Source organism: Montipora capricornis, chromosome 11 (assembly GCF_036669925.1).
Source record: "Montipora capricornis isolate CH-2021 chromosome 11, ASM3666992v2, whole genome shotgun sequence".
Classification (NCBI taxonomy): domain Eukaryota; kingdom Metazoa; phylum Cnidaria; class Anthozoa; order Scleractinia; family Acroporidae; genus Montipora; species Montipora capricornis.
Genome location: NC_090893.1, coordinates 10,787,269 through 10,807,268, shown reverse-complemented (window position 1 = coordinate 10,807,268; position 20,000 = coordinate 10,787,269). Strand labels below are relative to the sequence as shown.

Below are 20,000 nucleotides of genomic sequence, written 5' to 3'. Positions count from 1 at the left end.
TCCAATACTGGGAATACGAATATGGTCTATTCGATTCGCGTAAAAGGAGAACGGTTAACTTTGTAAACAGGCAGCCCAAGCTCGATATACGATTTATAGACTTTGTACGGGAAAATTAACTTTGAGCTTATAAATGCTAAAATAAGCTGTAAATGTAGAAATAAACTTCACTTACCTCTACGTACAGTTGTCCTCGTCTTTTCTATGCGCATGCAATCGGAGCGCAAACTGTGTCCGTTTTAGACGGGTTTGTGGAATTTTACATTCTGCACACTCATTGGCCTAGTGTTTCAAAGTGTCCAATCAGAGTGCAGAATGTAATCTGTTGGCCATCAAGCTATAACTAGAACGGCCGTAGCCACACATCTAGCCGAGCGCATGGGAAGATTATTGAAAGGCGAACATTATTTGGAATTATTTGGAGTTGATGTGATTGGCCTTAAGGATGTGGTGTTTTTTTATGGCGATTCGGTCCGTTGCTTTGTGATGCGAGAGCAATTTGTGCATGGGACGAGATCGCCGCGAGTCGCCAGCCTTTTTTCTCTTTATGGAACTAACGACATCGTAAAAATTCGTAAGCCACAAACCCGTCTAAAACGGACACAGTTTGCGCTCCGATAGCACAGAAAAGACGAGGACAACTGTACGTAGAGGTAAGTGAAGTTTATTTCTACATTTACAGCTTATTTTAGCATTTATAAGCTCAAAGTTAATTTCCCCATACAAAGTCTATAAATCGTATACCGAGCTTGAGCTGCTTGTGTTTCGTCTCGCAGAAAGGTCTTCTACGTTTCTTTCTTCTACTTGCTGATTTTATTATAACTCGCTTACATGCCATTCAACGGTTTGATAAAGAAATCAGTATTCTGACAAGAGTATCAAAATAATCGCAAAGCTTAATCACACAAGACTAGTTTGGACAAGAAAATGCCTTGGAAAGCGACAGACCTTTGGGAGGTGAGTCTTACCAGAATCCGTCTTCCCAATATTTATAGGTGGTATTCAAGGGTTCCACAGTGATATTTCTCTGAAACTTGTATTCCAAAGCTCTTTTGATTTCTTTGTCGACGTTATCCTTAGATTTCTTTAACATATTCCCCCAATAATCACTACATCCTCCTTTATTCGCTACCGTCTGAAGAACCGCAACACCGTTTGGACCTAGACCCCTGTAATTATAAAAGTGGAAACAAAATAACTTATTACAGATTAAAACCAAAGGCGTAACTATCAAATGATCCAATGGTATTTTGCTGGAATTATCACGAAAGCCACATTAGCACTTTTCAGCCAGAGATTTAACTTTTGATGACGAGTGCGTTAACTGCAAGACCGACGCAGAGCTCATCTGGCCCTATATAGTTCCATATTCCGCGCAACCTGAACCTCGTTCGCAAGGTCTCTTCGTCAATGAGAGAAACTTTACCTCGGCCAATGGAGCGCGCGTTGTCGTTCATTTAAGACAATCTTGTCTGGAGTGAATGAGGGGCTCTTTGGTTGGTAATCTCAGCCGTTCTGTAGTCCGAATACAGTGCCAAAAATTATCCTATATTCAGCGAATATGACGCACACTTTTCATTTATTTTATTTTGTTTTTCTAATTAAAAAAAAAAGTCTTTGATCGATAGTCTCAGCATTTTCTTTCTGGTGAAGACTTGGAGTTGCCGAGATTGCCGTTAAACAAATGGACGAACTGATCCTCGCAGTTGTCTCTTGAAGACACCTGTTTCAGCGGGATTCGAAACCCGATGCAATGCTCTACCAACTGAGCATGAAGTCACTCAATTAGGAGCAGGTCAATTTGTGGGGTTCATGAGTTCCCGTGAAAGGATTCGATGAAATAATATGTACCTTTTGACTGAGTGGGAGGGCCGGGCGGGAAAATATTTGGCCCGAGGTCATGGTGTACGGACCGAGCGCAGCGAGGTCCGTGCTCCATGAGCTCCATGCGCTCCATGCGCTCCATGCGCTCCATATGCTAGCATGATCTGCATGGCCATGTACACCTGTGTAGGGTTATGTATGGCCATGTATACGTGTGTAGGGTTATGTATGGCTGTGTATACCTGTGGAGGGTTATGTATGGTCATGTAGACCCGTGTAGGGTTATGTATGGTCATGTAGACCTGTGCAGGCCATGTATAGTGAATCAGTAAATACCCCTATACAGGGCTTAGTCAAACCACTATATCATAGTTACATGACGTATCTACGCAGAGCTCTGTGTCTTGCGCTGACCAAAAGATACGTGGGCTCCGGGAACGAGGAGGAGCGGTCGTCATTTCTAGGATTTTGCAAAGCCGACTGCTTTGCGTTGAGTCACGTGATCTATGAACGAAAAGAAGCATTTACCTGTAAGGCATTGTAATTCCAAGGCAGTTACTGTTAGAAACAAACATTTCCAGTGGCTTTAAAGAATTATTTTTTTCAACAGCTATGTTGTCCTCCCACCATGCGCTTGGGTAAACCGCTGCTCCAATGAACCCGGGAACCGTTACAATGGACTCAAATATTTTGTGATCTGTGATGTTTTTAATGATGTCACCAGTGATCCTTTTGAGAGCTGACGGTCCTACTGTTAGGACTGTTTTGTTGGCTTTCACTTTTCGTGTTGATGTCTGGAGCACGAACTTGCTTCCATCCTTATCGACTGAGGTCACTGTCTCTGAAAGATATATTTTTCCACCTTGATTTTGCACTTCCTCCTTCAGCTTTGCAATTCCTTCGGACAGTCCCCTAGCGGGTCTATTATCTTCAATCCTTTGGTTTTCATCCCAAAGTGTTTCTTGGAGATATGCTTTAAAACTTTCAGGGTTGATCTCTTGCATGTAGCTACCGTTAAAGCCGTACACATATTCCATATATTTAGCTCCTTTGGGTGACAAAACGCCAGACAGAAAATCCCCTGCTGTAGGAAAGTTGGAAGAATTTGCCTTGGTCACATTATCTGCAGTTTGCTTAACGGAAAATTTTGAAAACATTGGGGACGCCTTCGGTTTAAGGGCGTCGAAATCGTCTCCAAAGACACCGCGAACTTCGACTCGAGCAATGCTTCGCTCATAGTGGTCATAAAGTACACCAAGTTCGTCAAAAAGAGAGCTGGAAGAAGAAAAAATATTCTTCAAGGATACTAATACTACTAATAATAACATAGGCAGCAACGATAATAATAAAACACGCTTATTTATACTTTTTCAGTTTTAGATTAGTTAGAGGACCCTTTATACTGATAACTTCTGCGCCCTAGTTTTCAAATGCAGTATTTGAATAAAATAAGTATTTAAACATACAAGAGGCATATTCCAGGGAGACAGCCTATCTTCGCTAATTTTGTAAATTGTATGATACCACTTACAAAGATATTTAGAAAGGCCAAACTAGGATACAAGTTGGATGACATCAAAGTGAACCAGCAACTCTTCATGGGTGATCTCATGATCTTAAGCTCTTTGCTAAAGAGATTATTAACTCTTTCAGTTCTAAGAGTGAGACATTTGATGCTTCTGATTTCAAATAAACCTCAGTTTTGTCTACTAAATGGAACTACTGTACCATGTAACATTCACTGTCTAAAGCCAGACGATTTTACTTGTCAATAGAGGGAACGTCAGGGATGAATGGGTTACGAACTTATAAGTTGCGGGGCTTGTGTCTGAAGGAAAGAAAGTAATCTGTCTTGGTCTGTAAAGAATTGCAGTCAGGCAATGTTAATTAAGAAAAGCATGAGAGAAAAGAACATTGAAGGAGGATGATATAGATCACAATGGATGAGACATCCGATGTGATTATATATATCATTGAGGCTAAAAGACCGGACATGTCGAAATTGCTGTGCCAGGAGATCAGAGAATTCGTGAAGAGGAAAATGAAAGAGTTGAAACATGCCAGGGAGCCGTTTCTCGAACGTCACGCTGACTTTTCTGACCCGAAAAGCCATTCGAGGAACTGCCACCCACTTGTTTTAAAAATCTGGTCTTTAGTCTGTTTTCAAGATAACTAAAACCAAAATGATGCGAAAATTGATGAGCTAAAACCTCTCACTTATTCAGATACAGAGGGAATTGTGACACCCGAAAACTCTCGAGTTTTTCGAGAAATTGGCCCCAGGAGGTTAAAAGAGAAAATACAAGGATGTGGAACACATTTACTTAAGTCCAGGTTAGCGTGGAAAATAAGAAGTGTACAGATGGTACCTATTGTTGTAGGATCATTGGGATGAGGAAAAATGAACCTGGAGACTGAAGTGGTTAAAAAACCTGGACATTAAAATTAGTACTCCATTTCTCAAAAATACTATGATACAGGAAACAGCGAGAATTCTGAGGAAAGAATTAGATATTTAGAGTGAGGACCCCAAGGGACCTTTGGTTATGAGTTATGCCTCGCTTTCGAAATGAAGATTCAGAACAATTCCATGATCGGGTGTGGTGCGGGATAACGCACCCAACTTTCATTTATGGGAAGAGTCAATAGAAACACAAATCTGGGGGCACCCGAACTGCTCAAGAAAAGTGTAACATTGCCCAAGACTCCCGGTACAGAAAGCTATATGGCAACACTTGATATTAGGATATCTGAGCTAAAAATTGGGAATGCAGACCTTAGTGCTCCGAATAGTATACCAAACGACTAAATGGGAGACTGGAGAATAAAAGATTGTAATAAAGTGCAATGGAAAAGCGAATCTGGAAAGGGATGACGGTGTTGGGAAAATGACACTCGCTCAGGCTTGAGGAAGGTATGCTTGCGATGTTTGAAAATGGACTGACGTCGCGTGATTTGTGGTTGGTTAACGCAGATATGTTCAGAAATACTCCTAACTAGATGTATGCACATTTGAATAAGCGTCTCGAAATGTCCCCTTGTCTTTGTCCCCAAATTCAGCATCAATGTCTCGGAATACAGACAATTAACATCAAAATTTCCCCCAAATGTTGTAGCTCCTCAAGTAAGTAACAGCTGCATTTACCCTCAGTAACCCTGAAAATAACGCTAACCTTTACCCTTACCTTATTGTTGCAAATATATAGCAAAGGCTTAGACTTAAGGGGATGTCAAAATTTGGTGTTCATCTAATTAAGCACATTTCCGGAACATAACTTGAGTGGGTTAACGGACGCGCTAATGCAGGCAATAGAGCGGTTTTCAATTGAGTGTCGAAAGTAATTACCGAATTGCTTTGGTTTTGCATTACTTCACTCAGTGATTGGTTCAAAGTTCTCGCGCCATTTTTTCAACCAATCAGAAGTGAAACCAAAACCAAAACCAATCGTAGCTCGCGCGTGCACATTTTCCCGCGCTTTGTGTCGGCTACGTGTGATTACTTCGAGTTTTGATTGGTTTACTAGATTGTCTCCGTCCTTTTTGATTGGCCAAAGTAATTACTTTGGTTTTGGTTTTACGATACTCGATTGAAACTCGCTCTATGACAACCAGAATACTAGTTTTGTAACTTTGGAATATCACGATGCGCCAGAGGATGCGAGTGACAGGGCGTGTGCAACTGGAAGTGACGATGGAGAGGTCAAGTGCGCTTTAAGTAATGAGAAATTGCAAGGGATGAATTAGAACAAGAACGTCATTTCGAACACGCTGACTGCAGGGAAAGAGAGCGGGAAAAATGCCCGTGCGCCTTACGAACGTCCGAGGTAATAACACAATCTGTAACGTAGGCTAGAGGAGATTATCGTGACAAAAGAAGACAGATGAATAGTAAATTTTGAGATGTTCCCATGCAAACAAAAGAGTTTAACAGAGGCCGTGGAGGGGGAAGGGCTCGGGGGCTATAGCCCCCCTCCCTCCCTCCCTTCCGCTTTTTCTTACAGTGTTGTTTTTGGCTTGATTGAAGATTTAGTAATTTACACTACTCGTACATTATACCAAGACCTAGCTCCTCACTTTCAAACGTACTAATCGAAGGCAGGGGCCGCTCCAGGAATTTTTCTTAGAGGGGGGTGCATCACTAAGGAAATGGGTAGCTGACTGGTGACGTTTTTTCTCCTTCCAGAATACCAAATACCGGTATATTAGAAAGCCGCAGGTCATCTCTATAAGGCAGATGCTGAGAATAAGGCAGATGCTGAGAAATCTTTCGGCCTTTAGAACTTATTAATAATTTCAAGTCTAGGGAGGATACGTTGCACCATAAGTCTCTCGCGTGGCTTACGGCTAAATTACACTGAGCTCATTACAACTTAAAAATGATTACAATATACCCTTCTACGTCGAAGTTATGTCCAAAGAGAACCAACTGTCCAAGACCTAAAATAGAGTTAAATACAGCGTTAAATTCAACCCACTTGCGATGACTGTCAGAAAAGGTTAAATAATTCGTGTTACGGTGGGCCGTTTCAGTACATTTAGAGTTTGGATTAGACTTTTCATGAGAATCGTTTCCGTGGCAACGAGATTAAAGTGCTGCTTACTCATCAGCATAAATGTAAAGACAACTAATTTTACGACCAAATACATCTTTAGCCTACTTGCTTTCTGTTCTTCTTGATGTTCACGCGTCCATGAAAATGGAAAGAATCAAGATATTTTTCCTAGCACCCTGCACTGAAACCACTCGAAAAACAATTGTGTTGAAAACTGACCTACTGTGATGTTTTGGGCTTCAGGAAAACGATAATCAAAGATCTTCCCTCCGAGATGACTTTCTTTTTCAAAAACGCAAACGTTCGTTTCGAGATTCTTCTTCAAAAGAGTTTGTGCCAAGAGAAGACCAGCAGTTCCTGAAAAAGAAAAGAGAATCGTTTGCTTGAGGTTGATTGCTGATCTTTTTTATGGTGTTAAAATAAATAAAAATAAATAATCAGTTTATTTAACCCTTTGGTAGTGTAACACTAAATTACAAGGGAGATCAATTGTACACAGAACACATAAATACACTTAAGCACAGAAGGCAAAAACAATTAAACCCGGCTACAGGGAAGTACAAAGCCACAAACAAGACAGACAACTAGGAAACCGTGGCAGCCATGTTGGCGCCGCTGACCGTAATGAGGTAAGGTACTACGCGTTTTATTTCTCCTTGATGCCAACACGGCACTTGTTACCATTTAGTCGTTTTCTGAAGAGACTTGAATTCTTGGTATTTTACCGATGCGATCAGCGGACGTGTTTTTTTTTTTTAACGGACAAAATAGAATGCAGTCCTATTTAAGTGCCCGTCGTTTCTTTGATGAGAGACAGGGAAATTAAGTGAAACGGAGTACGGTCAAGCCAAAACGCAGACTACAGACTGTTCAGACCGTGCAGACCAGGGGTAAAATATGGTGTTACCCTTCCTATTCTTGAGAGCTAACCGTAAACAGGCAAACCAGAATGTTATTTAAGCCTTATTAGGCTAACCAGATTGATATTCAGGATAACCGAATTTTCATTTTGCAGACGGTCTGCACAGTCTGCAGTCTGCATTTTTCAGTGTCCCAATGGAGGATAAGGCGTCAAATACAAAAGCAAACAATCGGTACAATCTTACCCCCACCGACAAAAGCCACTCCACACTCGATAACAGGAGTTGCAGTGGTTTGACCCGATGTGGTCTGTGGCGATGTGGTTGGGAGCGATGTCGTTGACGGTTCTGAATTACTGCTTGAGGTTGCAGTGGTTTGACCCGATGTGGTCTGTGGAGATGTTGTTGGGAGCGATGTCGTTGACGGTCCTGAATTACTGCTTGAGGTTGCAGTGCTTTGACCCGATGTGGTCTGTGGCGATGTGGTTGGGAGCGATGTCGTTGACGGTTCTGAATTACTGCTTGAGGTTGCAGTGGTTTGACCCGATGTGGTCTGTGGCGATGTGGTTGGGTGCGATGTCGTTGACGGTCCTGAATTACTGCTTGAGGTTGCAGTGCTTTGACCCGATGTGGTCTGTGGCGATGTGGTTGGGAGTGATGTCGTTGACGGTTCTGAATTACTGCTTGAGGTTGCAGTGGTTTGACCCAATGTGGTCTGTGAAGATGTGGTTGGGAGCGATGTCGTTGACGGTTCTGAATTACTGCTTGAGGTTGCAGTGGTTTGACCCGATGTGGTCTGTGGCGATGTGGTTGGGAGCGATGTCGTTGACGGTCCTGAATTACTGCTTGAGGTTGCAGTGGTTTGACCCGATGTGGTCTGTGAAGATGTGGTTGGGTGCGATGTCGTTGACGGTCCTGAATTACTGCTTGAGGTTGCAGTGCTTTGACCCGATGTGGTCTGTGGCGATGTGGTTGGGAGCGATGTCGTTGACGGTTCTGAATTACTGCTTGAGGTTGCAGTGGTTTGACCCGATGTGGTCTGTGAAGATGTGGTTGGGAGCGATGTCGTTGACGGTTCTGAATTACTGCTTGAGGTTGCAGTGGTTTGACCCGATGTGGTCTGTGGCGATGTGGTTGGGAGCGATGTCGTTGACGGTCCTGAATTACTGCTTGAGGTTGCAGTGGTTTGACCCGATGTGGTCTGTGAAGATGTGGTTGGGAGCGATGTCGTTGACGGTTCTGAATTACTGCTTGAGGTTGCAGTGGTTTGACCCGATGTGGTCTGTGGCGATGTGGTTGGGTGCGATGTCGTTGACGGTTCTGAATTACTGCTTGAGGTTGCAGTGGTTTGACCCGATGTGGTCTGTGGCGATGTGGTTGGGAGTGATGTCGTTGACGGTTCTGAATTACTGCTTGAGGTTGCAGTGGTTTGACCCAATGTGGTCTGTGAAGATGTGGTTGGGAGCGATGTCGTTGACGGTTCTGAATTACTGCTTGAGGTTGCAGTGGTGTGACCCGATGTGGTCTGTGGCGATGTGGTTGGGAGTGATGTCGTTGACGGTTCTGAATTACTGCTTGAGGTTGCAGTGGTTTGACCCGATGTGGTCTGTGAAGATGTGGTTGGGAGCGATGTCGTTGACGGTCCTGAATTACTGCTTGAGGTTGCAGTGGTTTGACCCGATGTGGTCTGTGGCGATGTGGTTGGGTGCGATGTCGTTGACGGTTCTGAATTACTGCTTGAGGTTGCAGTGGTTTGACCCGATGTGGTCTGTGAAGATGTGGTTGGGTGCGATGTCGTTGACGGTCCTGAATTACTGCTTGAGGTTGCAGTGGTTTGACCCGATGTGGTCTGTGAAGATGTGGTTGGGTGCGATGTCGTTGACGGTCCTGAATTACTGCTTGAGGTTGCAGTGGTTTGACCCGATGTGGTCTTAGGCGAAGTGGTTGGAAGCGATGTGGTTGACGCTTCAGCAAGAGTGCTTGTTTTTTTCTTGACACCAGGTGTGATCTCTGCTTCTTTCGTTGTTGTTGTACTTATTTCAGTGGAAACAGATCCACAACCTAGTTTTCACAAAACAATATATCAGCCACTAGCTTCGTAATGCAATTCAGGACAGGCTCTCTAGAAGGGCTAGTTGTTTACTTGAGATTTATAAGGGAGGAGCACTCCTGGTTTAATTCGAGAATAAGTGTAGCTTTTGACTGCGCGCTATACATACATATATATCCAAAGAGTGTTGTGTGCAAAATTATGCAGAACAAAATAGATCAGGTTAGGGACCGTCCTAGTTGTCAAGCTGGAGCTTGACACAGCCCCCTGGCTTGAAGGTAGGTATACCTTACTTAAGGTCGGAAGCTCCTGTACCCTCTAGAGGGTATTCTCACAGGGAGCCGAAGGTGCGCTCATTTTACCCTCCTCTTTGTATCAGTGCCCCGTTTTAAGGGTATTTAAAGCTACCTGAAGCTACACAGAATGGATAGAAGTCGAAGCAACGATGTGAGGTCACTAGGGATCGAATTCGGGACAATCCTTACCCTTTACGGGCTACCCGAAAATTCCAGCTGGTACCTTTACGCAAATTCAGTCATATATTGTCTTTCGACAAAGCACAAGATTAAATTAACGAATTACAAAAAAAGTTAGGGAATCAACTCCATATTACAATGTTGAAATGGGAAAAGGGTTAAGCCTTAAAACAATGCGCAAGCACCATGGGCAGGAGCCTGAAACCCAGGCTGCCAAAAAAATAAGTAAATTCTGTGACAAAAGACGATCTCCATACTATTTCTTCCTAGATTATTCTGTTTATAAAGATATATGTAACTAAATGTGTTCTGAAATATAAAGTTATCAAATCTAAAATATGAATTCTTCTCAATTGATAACCCTTGTTTGCTTCCCTTGAGATTTGAACTCTAAGTTCCAAGCTAATTCAAAGAAGGTTGTTTACAACCTTACAACAGAAGACAACATCAGCTAGTAAACTTCTATCCTCCAATTGGAGATGAAGCGGAATATTCATGATTCCGCTTCCATCCCCGACTCTAAGGATAACAATCGAAGTTCCTAAAGGGCAGGCTAATTACGAATTGCTTATCTTTTTTAAGGATAATGGCGCAAACTCTCCGAAAACCAAATTGAGTGTGTCGTAGCAATTAAATTTGGGTGAAAAAGGGAAGTCGCTCATGTCAAGTTGGCATCAGCCAAGTCCTCTACAAACCGGCTTTCTTGACCAATTCTGAAACCATTATTTTTTCGGCACGTGATGTATTAACCTGCGATCAGACGTTCTTTACTTTACTTTTCGCGCCCTCTCTAAAGAAAAAAACAAGTAATGGCAGGATGTATCGTTGTGACCATTTTTCAGTGTGACGTCACGGGATACTTCACAACACTGTCTCGAGGTGAGTTTTTATACTTCAAGTGCAATACAAGTGCAATTGTTTTCATTCGCTTTAGTTGTTTGAAAATCATTCAAGCAGTTGAAATTTACGTTGTTGGACATTTTGCTTCAAGTACGAGCTTTCGAGTTTCGTTTGTGCAAATTAACTGAAGAGTTTGTTTCTAAACAGAGAGCGCCTTTCCTTATATTTGACATAGCGTCACAGCAGTGTTTGTTTTGTAACTGAATCGAGTGCAAGAATACACTTTCATAAATATTATAGCGACTAGTTGGCTTCTTCAATCTAGCAAAGCATAATAAACTCGAGTGAAACATAATTGTTGTTTCGTAACAACATGGCTATCTAGAACTCCGGCCACTTTCAGGTACAACGAGGGTGTAGGCAACTGTCGGCAGAAGCTGAGGGTGTTTCACGGAATCTACGCAATGACAAAACCCACGACAACGTCAGCGAATTTTCATACTGTTATGACAACGATCTTGGTCAGAAATGAAAAATTGAGACCACCCGTCCCCCAAAATGTTGGCCTTCACGTGGCTTCATCCCTTATTTAGGGGGAAGGGGCATTTCTCGGTTCCATTTTAATCAGTCCAAGGAAGCTGCGTCCTGCCGTTTCTTGTTTCCTGTTTCACGCAAACGCGGTGTTAAATCTCTCTAATGTTCTTTACTGCGGTTTCGCTGCATTTGATCATAGTTAGGACTCGGGAAGGTTTTCGTCAAACCAACACAAAATATTTGTCGACAAGCAAAACTGGAAACTTAAGATTGAAACTTTGAGTGAACATTTCTTACGTCAATTGACGAAATAACCATGCATTGTGTTATTCCATTAATAGGCCTAACAAAACAAAATTGGATCCATGATCTGTCAATATTGAACTCTCCGATGATGACTTTTATCTGATAAAAGGTCTCTGGTTGGTGATGACGGCGATCTGTTTTCGCCTGAAATCGTCAAAACATTTCGGTTGTTGACATCATGAAATCATAGACCCTAAGGCCCGGGTTAAACGCCGTACTTCACATGAGCCGAACCTAATTACACTTTAGGTCGACCCAAACTAGTTAAGTTCGCTTGTTGAGTCAAACGTCGAACTTAATTCAGCCGAACTTTAACTGACCACGAAAATAAATAGCAAAACCGAGATCCAGACTGTCTCATACATTAACATGATTATGCATTTGGTTCGGCTCATGTGAAGATCGGCGTTTGACCCAAAGGCGATCTTCAGCTGTTATTCCCGCCTGGAGTGGCCGTGAAGAACGCTTCAGCCGATCCAAATAATAGATCCTTCGAGCCTGCAAAACAGGCGGATTAGCGTGGCCTGTTCTGCAGGCCATGCTCTAGTGTCCCAAACAACCTCGCGCCTAACCTGAGCGAGTTTTAATCTGATGTTATCGTTTAGAAGGCATCAAGAGATGATACTTCAAACATCGGATAAAACATACACATACACTGTTACAGGCTCACAAAATATGGCAAGAGTCTCTGACACAAAATAACACCAACAAGCACTATGTTATCTGCGACTTAATATCACTTGAGACATGTAAAGACATGTAATGATGAGTGCATGCCTTCACTGCAGTTATGGAACTTTCATAATGTTCAACGACCCCGCTGAGATTTTTCACAAAACGTTTAAAAAGATTAAAATGCTAGTTCTTTAATCGAAGAAAACGATGGGTGAATCAAGCAAACATGCTCTAAAGGAATGGAAATAACCCAGTTTCCGCTTTCGCAATCGGTCAGTACAAAACGCAGACTGCAGACTGCAGAATGCAGACTGCAGACCGGGTACAAAATGCAGACTAGGTACAAAATGCAGACTGCAGACTGCAGACCGGGTACAAAATGCAGACCAAGTCTAAATAAATAAATGCGTGATGGAATGAAGCAAGAGTGACCAGCCTAACAACTCAAAGAAAGAGAGGTGCGAAATATCACCGAATTTCGCTCCGTTGAAGTGAGCCCCTCTCTGTCCGCTGTTCACTGTCATGCGCTTCCCTTCGAAAATCATCATGGTCACTGTTTTGCTATCCCCCATTAAGAGCAGACAAGAGAAAGGTCAACAGAAATGGGTTAGATCTCTGAGTAGGAGGCTGAGGGAGCAATTCCAGTCTCCGCTCCACACCACGGATATTTATCTTACCACTACAAAGAGAGTTTATGAAGTGGGTCGAGATTGCAGCTTGAAAAGAGATTGTCAGCACCAACTCATGATTTCCCATATTTCAGCACATATTTTACAAATAAGATTACTGTAACACAAACAATACTTCTCAGCCTTAGTTGGCGACAAAGTCATACCTCCGTCTTCGACTATCCTCTGTGGTGAACGATACTTAACTTCTGTGTTGCCTCGACCGAACAGGACGAACAGAACACATAACAGTGCAATGATACCTATCACTACGAATAAGAACAGGAGAATTTGCCATACACGAAAAGTACGTTTCCTGCGGAGACAGCCACAGCAAGCGCACGAAGTATAGGGACGTTGATTTTCCACATCGTAACCTTCAGTAAGGGTAAAAGTTGATTCGCCTTTGAAGACTGGCATGTTGCTTTGCATATTTCACCCAGTTGAAACCGACCTATCTCTCTGGCAATTATGTTTGGGAAGAACAACCGTTTTATTGTGGAGTGGGAAGGAAGAATTTGACGTAAGTTTGTGAAACATGACTCCACGACCTCTCGACAGATAAACCGGGGCTCAAAACATGACATTATGACGGCATGCGAATGGGAAGGGCAAGCCAGAACATGTGAAGGAATTCACTTAAGTTAATACCTTAATCACGAACACGAAAAAAAATAAAAACAAGCATGCATTCTAGTCAGACTTGATAAATTCACACTACGACGCCTAAGTTTAGTTTATTTCTCTAAAAGTTCTTATATATTTTTTTTCGCTCTGCACTCGGTTCGACGTGAGGGAGCGGCGGGGGATTGATGAGAAATTATCTACTACCAAAAAAAATTGGAGGATCCCTACTTGCTGCATTAGACATTTTCAAGAACCTCCAAACCCTAGAGACACCCCCAGCCTACCTCGTGGCCACAAACCAATACACGATGCACAAGTCAGAAGAACGAGCGAAACAAATTAAGGCAAAAACAGAAAAACTCCTGCAAAGAGCATAACGATCTGCTAAGAAACGCAGAAAAAAGGCAAGGCAACCAAAGCCTTTAGCAAGCCAGCTATCTCACTGATACATTGCACAACCTAACAGGCGCTCAAGAACAAAAAGATCCCAGGCCAGGATCAAAGTTTTGAACAACCCCGTTCTCAGGGTCTTTCTTCTCTGCCTCCCTGGGAAGAGGTTAAGCTTTGACCACCGACATGCCTATCGTTGAAAATTAAATTGATGCAAAAGCTTTAGGCCAAAAGGTGACATTCACATTACTGTTGACCGTTTTGAAATTTAATAGACCATTTCCGAGTTCATGTCTGCCTCCTCATCAAAGCGAGTCTAAGTGAGAAGTTTTTCTTATGAAAATTAGTTTTCATTCATATGTAAAGTAGAACTAATTATCATCACAAAAACTTCGCACTTAGACTCACTTTGAAGAGGAGGCAGACATGAACTCGGAAATGGCCTATTAAGTAGCAGACATATTTTAGAAAGCACCGGCCATGACATTTTTGGCGCCCCAAGGCACTTTGCGAGCTCTGAAGGCCCAATCTACCTAGGGGGGTTTGGGGCATGCCCCTCCGGGAAATTTTTAAAATAGAATTTTTAAAATAGAAACGCTGTTTCCAGCGTTTCTGGAATCCAAGAATCAGTTTCCCAGGCAAGGCTGGAGTTCACTCAAATTTTCTTTTAAAAGTAAGTAAAAAAAATTATTATAATAAAAAATGAATCAACCCCTCAAATATTGGCATGAAAATACCGGACATGGAATGGGAAAGGAAAACCCTGGCCGGCTGTAGAGAAAATCAAAGAAACTAAAAATGCATCATCAGGACGAACTATTTTCTTGGAAGAAAATATATCACACAGTAGTATGAACGTCCAAATCTTAATTCTCATCCAACAAAAACCATTGCTAAATGAAATCTTACTGGAGGTGCTGAAAAGAGGCGTCCATTCAAATGTACTCAAGCGAGAAAAATTATGACAAAGGAAATGGAAACCAGACCACGTACAAGGGAGTCATGTAGGCCTGTCAACCCCATTTTACACTCTTGAATATTATCTTTTGTTAAATTGTGTTTACGTTCGGGTAACGACAATTTTTGTTCTCATTATTTAAGGTACCCCCCTTGAGAGTGTTTATATTTTTAAAACATCTGCCTTTTTACTTCTTTTTTTTTTGGGGGGGGGGGGGGTGGGCACCAATTTCTCACCAATCCCGCTCCCCCACCCCCAACATTTTTTTATGAACGCTCCCTTATGTTCGACGTTTGAGCCAACAATCTTAATTTAGGTCGCCTTAAATTAATTTGAATAGACCTAAACTACCATTTAGTTCGTTGTGAAGATCAATATCGTGGAAGAATACATTTTCGCGTTGTTTTATCAGTCATGCAATAGTCTACTTGACTTTCATAAATATTTTGAAGACCCTTCTATGTGCATATATATGTACATAGAAGCAATTCAATGTAGACTCTTATTGTACCTGAGGAAGGCTGGTTTGGCCAGCCGAAATATAGTACACCACTAAAATCAAATCTACGTTGTATCGGCTCTTGCTTAAAATATTTAGCTTCCCAAATATTCGACAAATATCTAGGGGCATTTTTTCATCTTAACGCTAGACACGTGACTGATCTGTGTAGCACTTGAAAGGCGACGCCATTGCGAAGGGATTACGAACTACACAAAGACGTCATTCAGCACATAAGGACCATAAGCTGAAGTTCAATAACAAACAATAAAGCGTTACCTTTTATGAATGATGATTTGGTCTTGGGAAATAAAAAACAAAAGAGCATTCTTGACGCGGTACGAAATAAAGATAGGTTTGAAAAGCGTGTTACTCCTGACGACCGGCCTTCTAGATTGAATTTCAACACTTGATCGGGTCTACAGCCCAGAAGTTATTTAATTAAGTAAAAGGTCAGGCTTGGCTTTTCTTTTGTTTCCCGACTGGCTTTTTTTAATGTATTGGTGTCGCGTGAGACGTCAGTTTATGGCATTATGAGGGTCCTTTTACCGTTGCCAGGGAAATTGCACACAATTGTCTAACGGTAGGTAACGAAACTTTGTTTGGTTTGAGAAGTTCGTAAAATGGCTCTTTCGCGCTCAGATATAAGTAAAGTAACTGTTTTAACATAGTTTTTTTTTTTAAGTCAGCTGTAGACTTACTCGGATCCTTGTGAGAAGTGTGGGATTAGAAATCCTTATGAAGAGAAGGCGATCGAGCTACAACAGCTCATTTAGCCGAAAAGATTCTGTTTATTGAAGAGCGTTTTAATTGCAATTAGACTGAGGAGTTCGGCGAAAGAGATCGAAAGAAAGTGCAACACCAATTTCTTCTCTCTCATTCAATTTGATTTATTTTGACAATGCAGAATAATTATAAGTAGGCAGACAACACTATTTGAGAGCACGTTCTGCACGTTAGGCGATATATTTCTGGTTATTACTATTATTATGTAGTTATGTTTATCTCATGGTAATGTTTATTTACTTGATCTAAGAATATTAATATAATATACACATTTTTAAGAGATTTAAAGACAGAACCCTTTTTGCTTGCAAGCTCATGTAGCCGAAAGGACTGAGGTAACTATATATAATCTCCATCTGACCAGTCTAATAATGCCTTCCAGCGTCTTAATTGTTTATGTTTATTTGACTTTTAGGGGGACGTTTATCAACCTGTGAGTGGTTCCATAATTTCTTTTCTTCGTTCCTATATACTGTAGGTAAAACCATCTTGTTCGAGTGTGGGATCTCAATGGCCTCTTCCATGAGATCACGTAACTTATCACGCCGTGATCACGTGTTGAATCTTTTACCACCGCTGACCGTAGCAAATAAAGAGGAAACTTCGATGTTTGATCGTCTGTTCGCCGAAAAACCACCATCAAAGAATTACCCGGAAATTTTTCCAAATAAAGTACTGCGGCATCTTGGTTCCTGGACATTCTACTCTACTCCAACAAAAGGAGAACTAGCTCTGCTTGACAAAAATATGCATCACTTGGATAAAGATGACGAAAAAACAGAGATTGATTCCAAGAAACACACGCTACACAATGCAGGTGAAACGGAACCGAGACTGCAGTCACACGACTTCAATAACGACAAAAAGAAACTGAAAAATAGCAAAACAAAGGCTGCGGAGGCCGACCAGAAAACTCAAGTGCAGCCAAAACAACAAGAAGAAAAATTGTTACAAAAAGAAACGATCTTAAAAATACAACAAGAAAAAATCTCTTTGACTTCAAAATCAACTAATGTTAAATCCACAGACACAAATTTCGCTCAAAATGTAAGGCAAACATTGCGCGAAAGAATGAACAATAACGTTGAAATTGAAAGGAAAATAATCAAACGGCGGTCAAGCTTTAATCATTCAATGAAGAACCTAAAAATAAGCAACACCGTTAACACGCGAAGTCAGTCTGTAGTTGGAATTAAACTAAGGAAGTCACGTGGCAAGGTTCTAGGAGGAGCGGATACTGGTGCAGATATAGCTACTGAAGAGCTACAGCTGACAATAGAAGGACATAACGTGCGGACTCCAGACCTTGGAGGGTTTCATGGCAAATTTTTCACAAACTGTGAAGAGGCGACTCAGAAAGTTGGAAATGTCCTAGAGGATAAAGAAGCGAGAGAAAGTGTCAAGGTGACCAATAATAAAAGGCAAGATAAAATAGTCAGGAAGATGAGCAGGAATTCAAACTGCAGCCCACCATGTGATATTCACAGAGGAAACGACGTTGACGGTGGAACAACAAAACCAGAGAATACAAGGATGAGGAAGGTTACGCAAGCGGTTATAAAGATTCCGTTGCAAGAAAATGAAGGACCGGAGGAAAACGACAAGGCAACTTCAAAAAGCGTAAAAGATTTAGACTGGAAAAGCAATGAGGACAATTTGCAGCTCGAAGGAAGTGTACAGGGGCATAATTATCAAGGACAGAGCAAGGAAAACGTCCGTTGTGGTTTGGAAGAAAAAGACACAACGCCAGAGAAACGCGCCAGTTGTGAAAAAGGACAAATACATAAGAAGAAACGGCAAAAATCGCAAAAGGGACGTAAAACTGAGCGGAAGAGAAGTGGGAAAAGTAGATTGAATCGGAATGATTAAAAAAAGACAGAAATTAAGCTTTGTGTTTTTGGAAAACGACAAATGTCTGGCTAAAACTTGCTGTTTCCCCAGACTCAATGAAACCTATTTGATTTCACCTTATTTCAAGCTTGGCAATTCAATTCAATTACTTCTTTGCTCAAACTATGAACAGTACTTAGAACACAAAATATGTCGCAAAAAAATGCATTGGCCCTAAAGAAATAGGTTGTTGGTGTGCGCTCTCCAAAGTGATATGGCCGGCTTTCTCGTTGCACTACGCGATAGGTAAATAGGCAAGTAAGCAGAAGGCTTAGGGTTGTACTAGAAAAAAATTAATACGGGGAGGCTCCGCCCCCAGGTCCAACCCCTTACCCTTTCATATACCATTTTTGACAGAAAAGGTACCCCTTTCGTAAACCTTCCATTGTCATTTTCATATAGCATTCAATAAATTAAAACAGTACAGTCATAAGGTATGTTTTACGGTTTTATTTCTCTCTTTTGCCTGTAATCAACACCTAGTTTCTGCCCTTTGTTCTCGGTCTATGTTCCATGTGTTAGCCTTTTTTGTGTGTGTGTGTGTGTGTTAGCCTTGTGTTTAGTGTCGTAATTGCACACCGTAGTTTTCCCACCATATGTAAATTCATGTCACTAACCTTGTATATATATATATATATATATATCGAAATCGTTTTCATTGTATCACTCGCTCTCCATCCTAACCCAGCAATTGGTAAGTGTTTTTTTCTGTCCTCGTTATAAGGATGTACTCGTTGTAACAATTCACTTACTCTGTTTGTATTTTGTTTAGGTATTTATCAACCTTTTGCGTTAAATACAATTTTGCTGGTTTTAAGAAGTTGTTTAGTAACCGTTTATCCCTGGCCCTCGCCATTTCAGTGTATCACTGTGTGTTCGAAATATTTTAATGAAAGATCCTTCTAAATACCTAAATGACAGACAGATTTCCCTACCCTTTCGTGTACTTCGATTAATGAAATCCCTAGGGACCCTTTCGGGAGGCGGCGTGGTTCAGTGGTTAGGGTGATGGGTTTGCATGCTGTCGCTCCGGGTTCAGATCCCGTTCTAACCTCTGAGGCCCGTTTCTCGAAAGTCCCGAAACTTTACGGGCCATTTTCGGGTGTCGCAGTTCCTTTTGTATCTCAAGAACGGAGAGGATTTAAGTCGTCAAACTTCACAGTCCTCTTTCTTTTTGTTTCCTTAAAAACATTTCAAAAGAGGGGCTTTCCAAAACAAGCGGGTTGGCAGTTTCACAATTGGTCTTTCTAGCCCGAAAAGTTTTCGGGACTTTCGAGAAACGGTCCCCTGGTTTGGATTTGTTTCCGGTTATCCCGGATTCCACTCTACCACGCTTTGTATTAACAACTTACAGATAATATCCAATCAATTCACAGGATTTTGTGGGCACCGACACTATATTTAGCAGAAATATCTATCAGAATTTGTGACTTAAGGTTGCTATATACACGATTATTATTCCACTATTATGCCATTTTACCATAATTTTTTATTTGGTCAAGAGAATGTGCAAAATATGAGACAGTAATACACTGTAGTGTCCCGGTTTGACCAGTTTAAAACAGAGCAATACAGATGGAACGGGAGAATTTCAATAAAAGAAATTGTTTTCAACCCCATGCAAAGTCTTCTTTGTCACTACTCATTTCGTTCATGAAATCAAATAAAGGAGATTTGAATTTCGTCATTTGCGCGTTGCTCATAATTATTATGCAACTGATAAGATCATCATTCTACTTTGAAGGAAATGTACCCCTTTCAAATTTCATGAAGCTATTACAGGCCCTCTGCTTTGATGAAATGTTACCTGAAGTTAGCAGATAAGACTTTTTTAAGGGATAGTTTACACATACTTATTATTATTATTATTATTATTATTATTATTATTATTACTATTATTATTATTATCGTGATAAAAAGAAATAACATTTCAGAGTTATCATGACACCATCATCAAGTTCAGAGATATAAAATTCGCTATCATTTTAATCTTCTGTGAGGGGGTTATTTTGGTCCACAACAGGCCATTTTCGAAATATCAATATTCAGCTTGATAGTGAGGCA

The 20,000-nt window shown here is 41.3% G+C and overlaps 2 protein-coding genes across 3 annotated transcripts in view; one reads left to right on the top strand and one right to left on the bottom strand.

Moving 5' to 3' along the window:
- The window catches only part of LOC138022924 (uncharacterized), a 15,063-nt gene extending 1,590 nt beyond the window's left edge, over positions 1 to 13,473 (bottom strand). The window contains exons 1-6 of the mRNA XM_068869940.1: positions 12,954 to 13,473; positions 7,484 to 9,298; positions 6,597 to 6,734; positions 6,216 to 6,261; positions 2,353 to 3,099; positions 969 to 1,169 (exon numbers count right to left, since the gene is read on the bottom strand). Coding sequence (XP_068726041.1) covers positions 969 to 1,169; positions 2,353 to 3,099; positions 6,216 to 6,261; positions 6,597 to 6,734; positions 7,484 to 9,298; positions 12,954 to 13,218 — 3,212 coding nt within the window. The 5' untranslated portion in view covers positions 13,219 to 13,473. The remainder of the gene's footprint in view (positions 1 to 968; positions 1,170 to 2,352; positions 3,100 to 6,215; positions 6,262 to 6,596; positions 6,735 to 7,483; positions 9,299 to 12,953) is intronic.
- Positions 13,474 to 15,580: 2,107 nt separating this feature from the next.
- Positions 15,581 to 17,915, top strand: LOC138022922 (uncharacterized). Of its 2 annotated transcripts, none has more exons than XM_068869937.1 (2): positions 15,581 to 15,843; positions 16,525 to 17,915. In XM_068869937.1, the coding sequence occupies exon 2, from the start codon at positions 16,557 to 16,559 to the stop codon at positions 17,913 to 17,915; it is 1,359 nt and encodes a 452-aa protein (XP_068726038.1). In that variant the 5' UTR covers positions 15,581 to 15,843; positions 16,525 to 16,556. The 2 variants fall into 2 exon arrangements, with proteins under 2 accessions (XP_068726038.1, XP_068726037.1); XM_068869936.1 differs by having other exon boundaries at positions 16,462 to 17,915.
- The last annotated feature ends 2,085 nt before the right edge of the window (positions 17,916 to 20,000 follow it).

Coding starts and splice junctions, on each gene's coding strand:
- LOC138022922 (XM_068869937.1), top strand. CDS start 16,557: ATGGCCTCTTCCATGAGATCACGTAACTTATCACGCCGTGATCACGTG.